Source organism: Cicer arietinum, chromosome 8 (genome assembly GCF_000331145.2).
Source record: "Cicer arietinum cultivar CDC Frontier isolate Library 1 chromosome 8, Cicar.CDCFrontier_v2.0, whole genome shotgun sequence".
In the NCBI taxonomy this organism is placed as follows: Eukaryota; Viridiplantae; Streptophyta; class Magnoliopsida; order Fabales; family Fabaceae; genus Cicer; species Cicer arietinum.
Genome location: NC_021167.2, coordinates 170993 through 186280, shown reverse-complemented (window position 1 = coordinate 186280; position 15288 = coordinate 170993). Strand labels below are relative to the sequence as shown.

At 32.3% G+C, this 15288-nt stretch overlaps 1 protein-coding gene across 4 annotated transcripts; it reads left to right on the top strand.

Annotated features, from left to right (window-relative positions):
• The first annotated feature begins 2992 nt into the window (after nt 1-2992).
• On the top strand, nt 2993-15112 carry LOC101489155 (uncharacterized). 4 transcript variants are annotated; one of them, XM_004511232.4, is made up of 14 exons: nt 2995-3375; nt 3454-4080; nt 4260-4466; nt 4855-5166; nt 6189-6313; nt 6479-7627; nt 8312-8453; nt 8569-8725; nt 9780-9943; nt 10940-11025; nt 11360-11459; nt 13070-13131; nt 14001-14160; nt 14582-15112. In XM_004511232.4, exons 1-14 carry the CDS (start codon nt 3160-3162, stop codon nt 14747-14749), a joined length of 3675 nt encoding a protein of 1224 aa, XP_004511289.1. In that variant the 5' UTR covers nt 2995-3159; the 3' UTR covers nt 14750-15112. The 4 variants fall into 4 exon arrangements, 3 of the variants coding, with proteins under 3 accessions (XP_004511289.1, XP_012574361.1, XP_004511288.1); XM_012718907.3 differs by having other exon boundaries at nt 2996-3375; nt 6189-6300; nt 6469-7627; nt 8566-8725; XM_004511231.4 differs by having other exon boundaries at nt 2997-3375; nt 8566-8725.
• Nucleotides 15113-15288: the final 176 nt, after the last annotated feature.

Below are 15288 nucleotides of genomic sequence, written 5' to 3'. Positions count from 1 at the left end.
AACTTTTAATATGTTTTTGCTGTTAATATATATATTTATTTTATAACTATTAAATATTCATAAATTAATGTCTACCGTCAAAAAAAGTATTCATTAATTTTGTAGTCTAAAATAATATAGAATATGTTTTTATTATTATGTATATTATATTTAATAATTATAATGTTCATCATATTATTTGTGTTAATATTATATTCTATAATTAAAGAATTAAGTAAGTGCATCAGATATATTTAATTTGTGAGGTTTAAGAGCTTGTAAAAAATATTTAAGATATTATAGTTTATAATTTCCTTCTGAATAGGAGGAAGATAATAAACATTTTAAATTAAAGTGACATTAAAATCTTTTTTGTACTCTATATCCTTTAAAGTTAAAAAAGATAAACTCTCATAAATGAATAAATATTTCTTGATAATTAATTTTATGACTATAAATTTAATAATTATAATAATATATTCGTAGACATAGATAAATATGTAGTAGATGAAATAACAAAGATGAAAAAATTATTCTTAGAAAATCTAGTCATACAAAATAATAAGGTTTTAAGTCATTCAACGATTTGAAGAAAATATTTAATATAGTAAATTTATATATTAAAGTTTAATTGTTATATATATTGTTAGTATGAATTTTTTTTTTGTTACTTTAAAAGTAATATAAGAAAAATCAAATATTTTTAATAATCAAATGGTAATAATTAACTAACTATATACTAACATTTAAATATTATTAAAAATTATATTTTAGAGTAATGCTTCTTTACCTATAAATTAGTATACATCACCGTAACATGACTCGCCATAAGATATCTGGTGTGATTTCCAACTCTAAAACTTAACAGTTTTTATATTACTTTTACACTAATCGTATGTATCAAATAAATCTCAGTCTCATATATGCAATAATTGCATCTGATATTTTCTTGTCCTCTATTATTATTTGCCTTTTTTATTCATTAAAATTTTATTTTTCTTTTTGTAGACATTTTTGGATATAGATATATATATATAAAGATTAAATAAATTTTTTCGTTCGATGTGCAATGTAAAGATTATATTTATTGTCTTGATTTACCTATAACCTTCCTTGTCAGTTTTTTGCAAAAAAAAAGAAAAAGAAAAGACCAAATAATATTTTCAATTATTCTTTTCTTTAATTTTGTTTTAAAGAAACACATAATTAACAAAAATAAAGAAAATAGAAAATACAAGAGGAAGGATAAAAAGAAAGAAAATGAAGAAATCAAATAAAGCATATTCATCCAACAAATAACAAACCAATCTAGGATTCTTGGATAGAGGTCAATTAAGAGCATAAGTAGTCGATAATAATTTGGACAAATTAATATTTAGTTAACTAACAGTTTAATACAACCGATTATACTGTATATCTAAATTAGAACATTATATTTATTCTTAATAATTAAACATATTATAAAATATCTAAGCTTAAAATAAAAAAGAAATTATGTACCAAAAAATCGAAAAGGAAAAATTATTGGAAACCAATTAGGAAATGAATTAGTGTTTCTCACATCACAAAAAACCATAACACAAATTAGCATAATTGAGTAGTGGTATGTCGGTTACATATGAATTAAAAAAGGAATTAGTATTTGGCTACCAATTGAAGAGTAGAAGGATAGGAAGTGGAGTGAAAGCAAGCAAAAGGTTAATTATTTGTAGTGTAGAAGGAAATTAAGCAAGAGTTATATATAGATAATGTAGAAAGAGGTTTGTAGTATATATAGATGGATATATGTAAAGAGAAACAAAATATAAGAGAAGAAAATTGGTATGTAGAGCAAATAATAAATGGTATATATCGAGGAAGAGAGTGAGTGAGCATGCATGTGACCATAGGCGTTCCTATCATGTAGTTGATCTCTTAAATGTTAAGAACCATTAAATTATAATTTTAATGAAGGGAAGTGTGAAATATAGAGAAAGAAGGTATGTACTATGGGATATAATTTAGAATTTGTGAGCATTTATTTACGGTATATTTGTTTACTAAAAAAATTATTTAATATTTTAGCAATGGTGAGTCAGAAATTCAAGGGATAAGTTATGTTGAGAGTTACTATTATGACTTTATTATTTAAAATTAATTATTTAGTTTATAAATTGTGAAAAAATCAACAAAGTACAATGAGTCAAATAAATACATTTTATTAATTAATTATAAATTGTGAAATTATTTATAAATCTTATTTTTGGGTTTGTATTTTACATTTTATTTCGTCAAATAAATACAAATACCATTATATGTTGAAAAATAAATTAACAAGCAAAGTACAATGAGTCAAACAATTATTCTATATAATAAGTTATCATACGAATTTTACAAAATATTTTAAAAATTAAATTAAATGATTGTAATAAATATGATTTTTCTTCATTTTAATTTTCTTAATCATATTTAATTATTACAAATCAATAAAGTAATATTATAAAATAATTATATTTATAATACATAAAAATATTACTTATAAAACTTATAAAATTAATTAATTAATATCCGCGCAGCGCGCAGACCATAATCTAGTTAAAGTTATAATATGGATCCGGTTAGTAAAGATACCTTTCTTATAATTTATTTTGTGATTGGAGAATACTCCAAACAAAGGTTACCCAAGAGAGCAACATTTTGGAGTTGCATGAACCTAATACTCATCCACCATTCTTTCGAGGTTGAATGATCTTTTTCGATTCCAAATAAAGTTTAGTCAATCGCAAGCATATTGAAAAAATCAATTAGAAGAGCAGCAAGGACAACATTGATTAACGTCACCCAACCCGATTTTGTGGTTAGGATTAAAAAATATATTTAATCATTTTTTTTTTTTATAAGGATTGTATATTGAATAATAAAATAATTTTCATAAATTTTAATTTAAAAATTATAAATTATAAAGAAATTGTATCATTTTCATAAAAAAGAAATTATATCTTGAAGTGGTTTTTTTTTTTATTTTGAAATTTATTGAAAGCACCCCAAAGTAAGTGGTGGTGGAGTTTGTATGATTTCAATTTTAAAAAGAACTAAAAATGATTGAGAAAGATTTAAAAATATGTAAAAGTTGAGGAAGAGGCGCCCTTTACTTTTTGGGTAAAAATGGAAATGGAAATGCGAATATTGATTGTATAAGAAATGCGAAAAAGAGAGAATGAGAGAATGAGAGAGAGTGAGAGGAGGATGAAGATGGAATGGGAAATGAGTGCGTCGTTGTTGGAGAATTTGAAGGTAGATCATCATCCATGGCTTCCCCCAAACACTTGGGAATCCATACCCTCTGAGAGCGGTGTTCCAATTGGAATTGGAGTTCCACCACACTCCTCTTCAAATCAAACCCTCTCCACTCTCTCCGTAAGTTCCACTCTATTCCGATTTCATAATAATAATAATAATTTCAACATTCGTAACTGTTGTTTGACTTCATTCCAGGAAGCAAGTTTGGTGAGGTTGGCGATGAATGGTATGCAAGGTGTGAAAACATCTCTTATAACTATCCAAAACCTATCTCCTATCTTTTCTTCTCATCCCCTTCACACTCACACTCACTCTCACTCTACCTCCCTCCATCTCTGGAATCGAGCTTCCACCACTCATTCTTTGGCAAATATACTCAAAACCATTGCTTCCACAGGCTCTCTCGTTTTTCTTCTCCGTCATTTTGTTGATTATTTTACTAATATGAATGTACACCAAAATACTCTTGTTAATCAAGCCTTTGCTGTCGCTGTCGGAAAGGTCTTGGAAGGATTCATTTCTGGACTCGACACAATTCATGCATCTCTAATTTTTAGGCGTTCCTCAAAACATCTTGATTTCTCTCTCTCTGGTTGTTTGAAGAGTGTAGTGCATTCTGAAATTACATTGCTTGAGTTATACCTACATACTAAACAACTCAGAATTCAGATTGAAGCCCTTGCAAGCATATGTAACCTACAAAACTGCCCTCCTTGTGTTTCGGATACTGATTTTGAGGATCTGATTACTAAATCTACTTCTCAATTTTCTAACTTCTGCAGAGGGGGGAACTTATTAACATTTTTGTATGCACAATTACAGGTCACCTTATTTTATTCTTTTAAGGCTTTTCTTAATAACATTTACAAATTATACTTTACATGAACAATTTAGATGTTTACATGTAACAGCTGCATGCATTATATCCATCATACATATTTCCTCTTAAAGTTATTTTTCTTTTTTTTTTTTTTTTTTAAAATAAATCTTCTGAAATTTAGGTTGCTGATCCTGCTCACTGCACTCTGCTCAAGTTTCTTTTTCTTCAATCATGTGAACCATATTGTGGGTTCATTAGATCATGGATTTTCAAAGCAGAAATCCATGACCCCTATAAGGAGTTTATTGTTGAAAATATGGAGTGTTTATCTCCTAAGTTGCATGTTCAAGCTGGTAATTCTGCTGACTTCCCATTGCCAAGTATCACGGTAATTCTTTCCCTGCTGACCTGCAGGCTGCTTTTCATATGTATAATAATCACTCCCTCCTGTCTCGATTATAAGTAAAACTGATTAACCTCGTACTTATTAAGACATTTAGCTAAGTGCAATTAATTTTTATGATCTCATAAAAACGTGCATTTTCAAAAGTTTCCTTCATGGTAATTTGTTCCATGAGAATATAAGAGTCATTACAAAATAAAATATATACTAATCTAGGGGTATTTTAGGATGACATAATTAAATAGAGTGAAAGTTTTCAAATTTGTTGATATTTGAAACTACCAAATATGTGTACCTTTTTGCTTATATTCGAGACCGGAGAGAGTATTGTCTTGTTATATTGATTCTCATAGTGGGGACTTCCTAATGTCAGTTGCGAGATGGAGTTCCAGTTCCTGGATTTCTCAAAGACTTCTTGATTCCGCTTGTTAGAGCTGGTCAGCAGCTTCAAGTACTATTGAAATTACTTGAGCTGTGCATTGATGTTGCTGCTGGAGAACATGATTCTGATGACTTTCTGCCCTGCTGGAGTGGCTTTTCAAGCAATAGTTTGTCTAATTTTTCTCCACTGACTTTCAGCAAAGATATTATAGAAAATATGGTGCTTGCAAGAGAAAGCTATTATAAAAGAATGAATGAAAAAATTGAAAGTCTTTTGAGCAGCTTAGAAGTTAGATATCAGCAGGTAATCATACTCCATAGTTTTGATTTCTTGCACATGCACTTTTTAATTTTATTTACTTTCAGATTTTTTTGCGATAACAATAAATAAAAATAATTTATTTCCAAGAGAAAAGAAAGAGGCATCCGATTTTTTTTTTCTTCATCAAAACCTGTAAGCAGCAACAGCCCCACCTTCAAAACCTGTAAGAAAATCCACTTAAAACGAATATAGGTTGAACACCATACGTAACAAAAAAAGTTATTGGATTTCTTTCTAACTAAATGCATCACATCATTGCTTTAAAATCATGTCTGTAAGATATTTCCCTGCTTTTTTGGAAAAGGGTTTGTTTTGTATTTGATTAGAATAAATATTAGTATTTGATTAGAATAGATATTAGTATTTGATGAGATCCCACATTGACTCGGTATATAGACGAAGTAGTCCTTATAAGGCTCAGGCAATCCTTCACCTCAGATGTAGTTTTGTTCTTTTTTAATGCTATGATATGGGGATAATGTGGTTTTACTTTGTACTGTCATTTACTGTGTATTTCTTTAACCTTGATGAAACCTTGATTCTTGCCATCTGGATGTTATGTAGTCTGGAGCTGAAATAGAATTCGTTTTCTTCTAATTGTTGTATAATGCTTGTTACTTGGAAGTGCAATGGTTCTCGGATTCATGCATTGATTTTGTAGTAACAACATCTGTGTGTAGTCCGTCATGTTACTGCTCTATGTTCAAGAGCAGATCATTTTTTTATTTGAGATAAAATTTATGATGCAGCAATCTTAGATGGAGTAAAATTGTCTCATCATGATCCCATTCCCATCAATTATCTTGTTTTATCTTTATTTTGATCAACAATAAGTTTTTGGAAGCGACAATATACACAAAAATGAGCATAGGAAGTATAGAATTAGGTCCATTAGGGGTAAATAAAATGATATAGAAAGCAGAAAGACTGTTTTACCCATTGTGGGTAGGTACTTATTTGTTTCTGTTTTTACGTTCTCATGCACGGAGAATTTCCTTTTGCAGGTACCTGTGCATGCTTCAGTTCCTTCTTTTGATAACTGTGGGGGGACATTAGACAAAATAAACCAGCTCATGTTAGAAGACGAACCTGTTGTCTGCCCAACAACAGATAAAGGTTCTTCAAATATGTAATCTTACTTTCATCCCCCTCCTCCCACCCCTAGGAAACATGTGTGTGCATGAAGATGCATGCACATGTTTCTCTCATTCTCTGTTTAGCATATTAGCTTTTGGTCCTTACGACTCTGTTTCCATTTGTTATTGCTTCATTGATGTTTTGTAGAAATTCTCAGGGGTTATGATAATTTGGACTCAGACGTGTCAAGTACAGAAGACGAGTTCTCTTTGCTGGAAGATATGTATGGTTCATCTGAAAGTTCATCCTTAAACAGCTCTGAGGAGCAATTGGAGTCTGATCAGCTTAGTGCCTGGCCTTGCCCAATAGCAGGGCAACAAAATCCTCTATCTGCTTTAAGCTTCTTGAAGAGTACCACCGATAATAGTTCAATAAAAAATTCCTGTCATCACGAAAAGTCAGACAGTGATTCACATGGAATATGTGATAAAATGGATGCCATTGATCATTTAAAGAAGTCCTCCAATGAGGGAATGGTATCAAGTCACATGTTTGATCCTCTAAATCCCGATAATTCAAGGTGCTCGAGTAAATTCAGTATTCAACAGAGAGGTAGTTGGATTGACAGTTACTCAGCAACGAGCCACTTACTGAAAAAATCATTTGATGTTGATGGAACTGTTGAGAAAAATATGACAGAAAAGCACCTGCAATCCCTGAAATATTCCAAGTTATGCAACATTGCCATTAGGGATACTCTGAGTGGGGAAAACTTGAGTGAGGATCAATCTGATAATGATACACTGGCTTCATGTTTGTGTGCTTTACAACCACTAAAAGTTGACCATCAGTGTAATCTTCCTAGCATTAATCCCTTCAGTATGAACCCAATGTTGACTAGAAATGTTTTGCTTCAACAGCCAGGTATGAATGGGGGAAAATGCAAAGCCGATCTTGCACCAACTTTCCCTTACTTCAACTTTTCTACTGTAGAGGATCCTTGTAAGGTTTATATGGACAAGTTAGCCACCAATTCTTTCTGTATAGGCTCATCTTCATTTCCAATGGATAGTTGTGCATCTACTTATGGTAATCAGAATAATGAATATGGAGAAATTGGCCACAGTAATGAGGATGGGTTAGTGGATGTTCCCAAATATTGTGTTGATGCTTCACTGGATGTGGTGGACCATAAGCAATATGTTTTAACAGATACATCTGGTGGGAGCAGCTGGGAAAGACTGCTGGGCAGATTTAGGAATACTGTCGATTGTGATGCTACTCAAAAGCAAAAATTATTGTCAACATTTGAGATGCCACTTGATATTATAATTGACAAATGCTTAATACAGGAAATCATGCTTCAGTATCCTTATCTTTATATTTATTCCGGTAACCCAATTGAATGGTTTAGGTATGCTGTTTTATATTTCATTCCTCTACTGCTTCTATCTGTTTTACTGATGGAGTTGAAATGTGTCCATCTACTGGAAGGTAAAAGAAGTTGCAATGAATTTTGACTGTTTGGTGGGGCTTGTTGAAATGGGTTGGGAAGTTATACGATCAACAGGAAAAACATCACAAAGGAAATGCAGATATTACTAATTAGTTTTATATTTTTAAATGATAGAATGCTTGCATGGTGCTTAAATATTTTTTCAAAAATAATAAGCAGACCTTACTATTTATAAGCAGACCCTATCAGATGGGATAAGCTACATGAATTAATTGATGCCATTTATAATTTATGCTCCATAGTGATTTTGTGCTGAGTATTAGTATTATTGTACCAACCAGGTGCAAGTTATGCAGTAAGCATGTATAAAATGTAATATGTTGAGGCGGACAAAGCTAATTTATGGTCATGTCTAGAATTTATGTGTGGAAGGTGACAAATGGGACAATGTACAATAAGTATTATACAATAGACATTATTACCTGAGTTTTATCAATAATTTCTCTGATTCAAATGGGTTGATACTTGATATGCTCAATATATTTGTTTTGGAAAGTATTATGCAATAACTTTGCACGTCCTTAAAGATTCCAGATATAATTATGTCAGCAGACTAATCATCAATGTGCTTGAGGAGGCCTTTAAGTTGCAAGAGCATCTTTTAGCACTGCGGCGGTATCATTTTATGGAGTTAGCAGATTGGGCAGATTTGTTTATCTTGTCTCTTTGGCGACATGTATAGCTAGATTCTTATTGACAATGACTTGCATAATATTTCATAGCTTTGAGTTCTAACAATAGTCTACAATACTACGATAACTCATTCTTTGTTTTACTTAAAATGACAGAAGTGGTCTGTTACAGAAGCTAATGAGAGACTTTCAGAAATTCAAGGCCTTCTTGAATTGTCAATTCAGAAGTCTTCTTGTGAGCAAGACACTAATAAGGGTAGGCTGTTTGTGTACATGAAAGGACATGGGAAATTGCCTCTTTCAGCATCTGCTGTCGGTACGTCCATACTACTACCAAGTAGGGAATACCCCCAGTTTGTATTCAATTTTTTACTTTTCCTAGATTCTATATTTTGTTTTCACTACATTGAGAATAAAGGAGGAAATCATTTTAAATTAACTAAGGAGGGCACTATATGCCCCCTCCTACTTATATGGATTTTTTTTGTTTACCTATTACAGTTGGAGTCATTTTTTGTTTGTTTTAAATTGCAAAAAATTCAAACAAATTATTAGGACCGTTAAAAATTATGAAATAACTTAGAATATATTGGATATTATATTAGAGTATCTCGCGGAATCAGTTTCTATATTATTCAGTTATTATTATGATTTGTTTCCTGACTTCTCTATTTATTCAGGATTAGGAGTTTTGTATTCCTATAAATATGGGTTAATTACTTAATTCTTAGTCTTTTGTTTCAAGTTAGAACAAAATTGATTATTATTTGTATTTCACCATAATTCTATTTCTTCTAAAACCCATAACTTCAAAACAAGGGCATTTATTTATATAATAAGTAGAAGTTGATTTTCTGTTACTTGTGAGTGACTCTTCAGACATTACTGTGCTCACTGGTATAAAATAAAGCCATCTCACATTTATAATTAATTACTCCCTCCGTCCCTAATTATAAGCCCCTTTTGAAGAAAATTTGTGTCCCTAAATATAAGCTCCTATACAATTTACTAGATGCATTTACTATATTTTTCCAAACATACCCCTTATTAATACTACTAACTTATCTTGGAATACGAAAAGTTAAAGTTAAACACATTAATATACAAGGACATTTTAGGAAGATCAACATACAAAATGGACAAATTTAATTCACCAATTACATATTTTAATATATGTGAAAAATGTAAAAGGTGCTTATAAAAAGGGTCAGAGGGAGTACTCGACAATTTTGATTAGCTATTTGTTTTTGTTATTGCCATGATTGGTGTCATTAATATTTTCATTTTCATTTCAAGTTTGACAAGCTCACCGCATCCCTCGGTGGAAGGTAAAATTATGTATCTGATAAGGAATTTGTAAACAATGGCAGGGGTCCGTTCTTTCGATTTCTTAGGACTGGGTTACCATGTGGATTGGCCACTATGTATTATTTTGACACCTGCTGCCTTAAAAATATATGCCGATATATTCAGCTTTTTGATACAAGTGAAGCTTGCCATATTTTCATTGACTGATGTGTGGTGCTCATTAAAGGTGGGGTATCCAGCATGGTTCCCTTTTTGTTTTCCTGTTATTATTGTGTATCTGCATTTATTTATTTTTATATCCTTTAAATAAGTTTTTTGTGAATTTTTGTCTATGAAATAAACAATGAATGGGTGAACACGAACATTTAATGTAGAACTAGAGATAAGATAAGATAACACATACCAGAGTTATCACTTAGATGAAATAATCAATAAAACATTAGTATGGCACAGAAAGGCCATAATTTCTGAAAATGAGCTTTCTGTAAGTGTTATGTTCTATTCTGGTTGAGTATGCTCTGTTGCATTTATTCTGTTTTGTTTCGTATTCTGAAACAACCTCTTAATATGTGTGAGCATTAATGAAAAAATTGGTGGTGTCACATAAAGGAATTCTTGGCAGGAGATTTCCAATTTAAAAACAAATGACCACTTGTTAATTAAAGATGACCAAAGAGTTGTCAAGGAGCAACTCTTTATTTGTTATTGTCTTAATTTTTTCTAAACTAAATATTTCCATAGAATTTAGCCTAAGCCCAACTTAACTGCAAAAATTAGCTCAAGGGGTGAGGACTGTCAAAGTCTTATAGGGACTATTTTTGTTGTATCTTTCAAGTTTTCAACACCCCCTCATCCATAGGATTGGACATTTAGAGTGTGAAGTTTTGCAAATTTGGACATACCATATATTGGATAGGCTCTAATACCATCTCAAAATTTGTGCTAAGCCTAATTCAACTGCAAAAGTTAAGGGATGAAGATTGCTCAAGTCTTAGAAGGACTTTTCTGGTCATATCTCTGCATAATGTTGGATATCAACAATTTTTATCTAGAGAATATTTTTGTAATGCCCCAAAAAAAATTCTATTATTTACTATTCTCTTTTACTTGCAAAGTGCCTTGAATGTTTCTCTGTACTTCATTACAAATAACTTTTGTTACAATGTTTGAGAGCCTGCAATTAAATTTGCAGTGCTTATTTTCTTTCAATTTTGGTGAACAGGATATGGTACATATAACTATTAAGGATCCAAATGCTGAACAACATCAGCTTGGGGCAGGGCATCTTAATATATTAATGAAGATAAGGTATGTGCTGGATGTCTTTTGGGATGTCAGGGACCATGGTGTATATTTGATATGATAGTTTTCAGGAGTCCTGTTATCATTTTTCACGTATGGGAAGGGCCTTGGAGGTTTAGACCGCGTGGTCTAGGTGGGGATACTGTCTTTGATGAAGTCAACGAAATCTTTGAGATACAAATGTACAGAAGTTTGCAAAATATTTTCCATTAAATATAAGGGAAATTCTGTGGGCATTGGTTCCAATTGTTCCTCTAATAAATTTTAAATATTGAAGACGAACTTCTTTTGTATGCAAATTGGTACGTCTAAGCATCCTTTGCTCCACTTTCATTGACAGGCACCAGATCAGCCATTTTGTATCTTCATTGCAGCAGTATGTGGAGTCACAATTATCACATGTGTCATGGTGCAGGTTTCTTCATTCCCTTCAGCATAAGGTTTGAAGCCAATGCTTCTATTTGGTAGTTATTTAGTTTCATCCTCATGTATCTTTTTCTTCAAAGTATAAATCAATGTGTTCATTGTGCTTTATAAGTATCTATTTTCAGTGCAAAATCACTTTTCCTTAACTGCTTATGTGTTGAATCTTATTAACTGTGCTTGCGTAGTTGACATGAAGATCTGACTTTTACTTTCTATATTTTGATAAGTTCACTACACAAGGTACATGGGCTGTGCCCTTTTCGTGAGACTGTATTTCTAATTTTATTGTGGGAGAACTTCATATAAGACAGGAGAATAAGAGAAAAAAGATTAAGACATCCTGCACATAATTATGTAGGTTGCATTTGCATTCGACTCCCATCTCATTCCTAATCTAGTTCTACGAGCACTTTTAGGAATCCAGTTCTAATCCTGTGAGAGTCAGGGCCTTTAGCTTTCTCTGCTTTGGAACAGTTTCTGCTGGTTAGATTTAAATGCATTAGTAAGCAGGTTTTGAGCTGTGTCCAATTTATACTAGCTTTCGGTTTGAGAAGAATGCTTGCTTTCTTTAAAGGGTTTCTCACTGTCCTTAATCTTTTAACTTTATTGGATAAGATGTCTTTGGCCTCTCAGTGGTGTTCTGCTAAGTGCTAAAAGTTTGCTTAAAGGAGATGATGTTGTGCTTGTACACTTTTTTCCTCCTTTTCCTCTTTGTAATTTTCTATATCTGCTTATTAAAATTGTGGCCGCAAGGGAAGGGGTGCTGCGAAAACACAAAAGTATACTTCAAAGGGACATTGTAGAGGGAGGCTAAGGGTCTTTTGGGGAGTTCGCAGCCCAATGATGCTTAAGACACACCAAAAATTACCCTTGGCTCTCACTTTCTCCCCTTCATACCTTCTGAACAATGTGCATCCTATTACCTCACCTTTCAGCTTTGTTTCTGGCGACCTAATAACTTTCTTTTCTGGCAAGGGCCTAGGGGGTTACAGGATAAATATCTGTTTTTAAGGTTATCTTCTTCGATTGTACCAATCTGCCCACATGTTTTTGAGTTGTACATGTTTACTTCATAGGACATTGTTTAAGGAAGTAAAAGAAGTTCGTATGGGAAAATGATGTATTTATTTTATTTGCAAATGTTTTGTATTCCCAAGACAAATTTTCCTTGTATGGAGTCCTTAACCAATGCCTTTACGTCACTCGTTAGCAAGTTCCTAATTTTAAAAGTTTATTTCGAAAATAATTTGTCATTAAATGTTTTCACACTAAGGATGTATTTCTTTTTCATCTTTTTTTGTTCTAAAGAGCCCAACGTCAAAACTCACACACACTAAGTGTGGAGAAGTGGGATATTGTGGGTTTGAACCTGCATTCCAACATATCAAATGTCCTGACAACCTTTTACTATATGAACTGCACTTACAAGACTAAAAAGATGTATTTCTAGTAAACATGTAAAGGATATTAAAGTAATTTTACAATTAATCCATCTTAAATCTGTGTCTTCTTCTTATAATTGCGAATAAAAAAAGCCCCAAACATTTTCTTATAATACTCTACGCGGCTAGATATGTTGATGTGTATGACTCAAATGTTTTGGATATTCCTGGCATTTGTGCAGGTGAAAGATATGATGGACCTTGAGTCAGTGCACATGGAATATCTTGCTGATTCGTTAAACATGTAAGTTTACATTTAATTGCTGCTTATCATTTATAGAGACAGTCGCTAAAAAGTCAATTTTGAGAAAGTATTTTGGTAATTGTGATTACTTAGCTAACAAATGGAATTACGAATTTGTCCAATCTGGTTTTCCTATAAAAGGTCTTCACCAACAATTGCATCTGACCCCTTAGGCAAGCTCTTGCTAGGCTTGGCAATTGTGGGAAGTAGGGGAGAGTTCTTCCTTCCTCGCCGACTTCCTTATACTATCTCCAGACCAGCTCCATTTCATGTGTGGTTACTCCTTCACAAATTGATTCATTTATTTTTCAGCATCCCAAACCCACCCCCTCCCCAACATTGAAAATCAGGGAAAACCTGAACTCAGCCTTAGTCAAAGTGGGTTTTTCCCATCAATGTCGGGGAGGGCTTTGGTGGGTATCCCCAAGTTTTGCTCCTCCTCTTCTTCTTTAAACATGGGTCCAATCATAGGTGATTTGTAATTCATTCATATTGTATTACTGATGACTAGTTAGCTAGTTATTTGCTTCCTGGTCGATTTGTAATCGATTAATATTGTTATATTGATAACTAGCTATTTGCATATCGATGAATATTGTGATTTAGTTGTGCAAGCTTTGATGCGTAAACAGGGTAACTATTAGTGTAAGTTTTTGAGCTTGTACCCACCCACAAAAAAATAAAAAATAAAAACTTTCCATCTGGAAGTTTTCTTCAACAATTCCTTAAAAAATTCACAGCAAGAGGAAGAAAACACATTTAATGCCACGTGTTATAATTTTTGTTGGAAGTAATACACACTGTAGGACTAAAAATATTTCCCTTTAGCTCAGAGGGTAAATAAGATTTTTATGTATTTGTTGTTGCAGATGTTTCCTGTCTGATGAAACAAAGGCAGTTGGCAGCATTATCGAGAGCATTTTGCAATGTGCACTCGATTTCCGGTCTTGTCTTACAATAGGTGCTTGGGGTATTGGAAGTGACCGGGGAAACTTGTTAGGCAAACTTTCTACAATCAATATATCCCAGGTAAACCATGCATCATGTCTCTGATATACTTGCACTTTATAAAGTATAATTTAATTAAAATACTAGGTTGTTCTTTGAAAATATTAAAAGTTTTCCGGCATTTTGGCATCATGTACTTATAGACTTTTTGAGTCATTATTCTTAACTGGCTTTGTTGTGTATGGAAGTATGTATGTGTCTGTTTAATCTAAGAAACTTCTCAATGATCCCACTTCTCGTTAGTCTTAGGGTCTGATGCCGTCAAAACAAACTAATCTTTGCCAAAAGGTTCTCTTGAAAACATATATGAATTAGATAAGAATATAAAAGTAAATGGAACATCCTACCTTGAATATGTTAGTTATATCCTCAAATAATTGATCCTATACTCCGAGTAAATAATATACAATTTATTTGGCAAGCTGTTTCAATTTATTTGCAGGTGCTTTCCATAAAGCAGAAGTTTGATAGAAGTCTAAATGAATTACACATTTGCTATGTCAAGGAACCTAAGCATGTGAATTTTGGGTTTTCTCGTTTCTGGGAATATCTCAACTATAATGAATATTATTCACATGTCAACAATGGAATGGGGTACTGTGCTGTATGAATTTTTCCAGCTGCAATGAAGAATGATGGCATATTGCATCATCTGTGGGATAAGAAGTCTGCTTTGACCGGTCAACATCTGTACGTGGCTGGATATTCTTCACGATTACATCCTCTCGGGTTTTAAAAGTACAATTGAATGTGTTGGAGTATGTACCTGGGCTGGTTTGCCAAGTCATAGATGTTACTGTTAGGAATAACTTGATAAAAGGAATTGTATCTTTGATGAATGAAGAAAAAAGAAAAATGCAAAAACATAATTAGACATTGCATCTGTGACATGTCAGTGACATTATGTCCCATGGATTTGCCAACGCTAGTTGAGATTATGTACATGATAGGTGAAGGTTTCTCAATGTCAACATTACAATTTACTTTGTAAAAAAAAATGGAACGGAAAAATGTTGGTATCAAATACTACATCATATTCCATAAAAAAAAAAAAAAAAATCCATCATATTCTGATTGGTTCGTGGTATAGGAAATTAGGATTGAATCTTGTTCTTTCCTTGGAAATCTGCACCATGTAATTCTGATGAG

Bases quoted from the DNA above. Each gene is read 5' to 3' on its own strand.
- LOC101489155 (XM_004511231.4), top strand. From the start codon at position 3,160: ATGCGAAAAAGAGAGAATGAGAGAATGAGAGAGAGTGAGAGGAGGATG. The intron at 9,944-10,939 runs GTGGGGTATCCA...TTTGGTGAACAG, and splicing joins ATGTGTGGTGCTCATTAAAG to GATATGGTACATATAACTAT. The intron at 11,460-13,069 runs GTTTGAAGCCAA...GCATTTGTGCAG, and splicing joins TTCATTCCCTTCAGCATAAG to GTGAAAGATATGATGGACCT.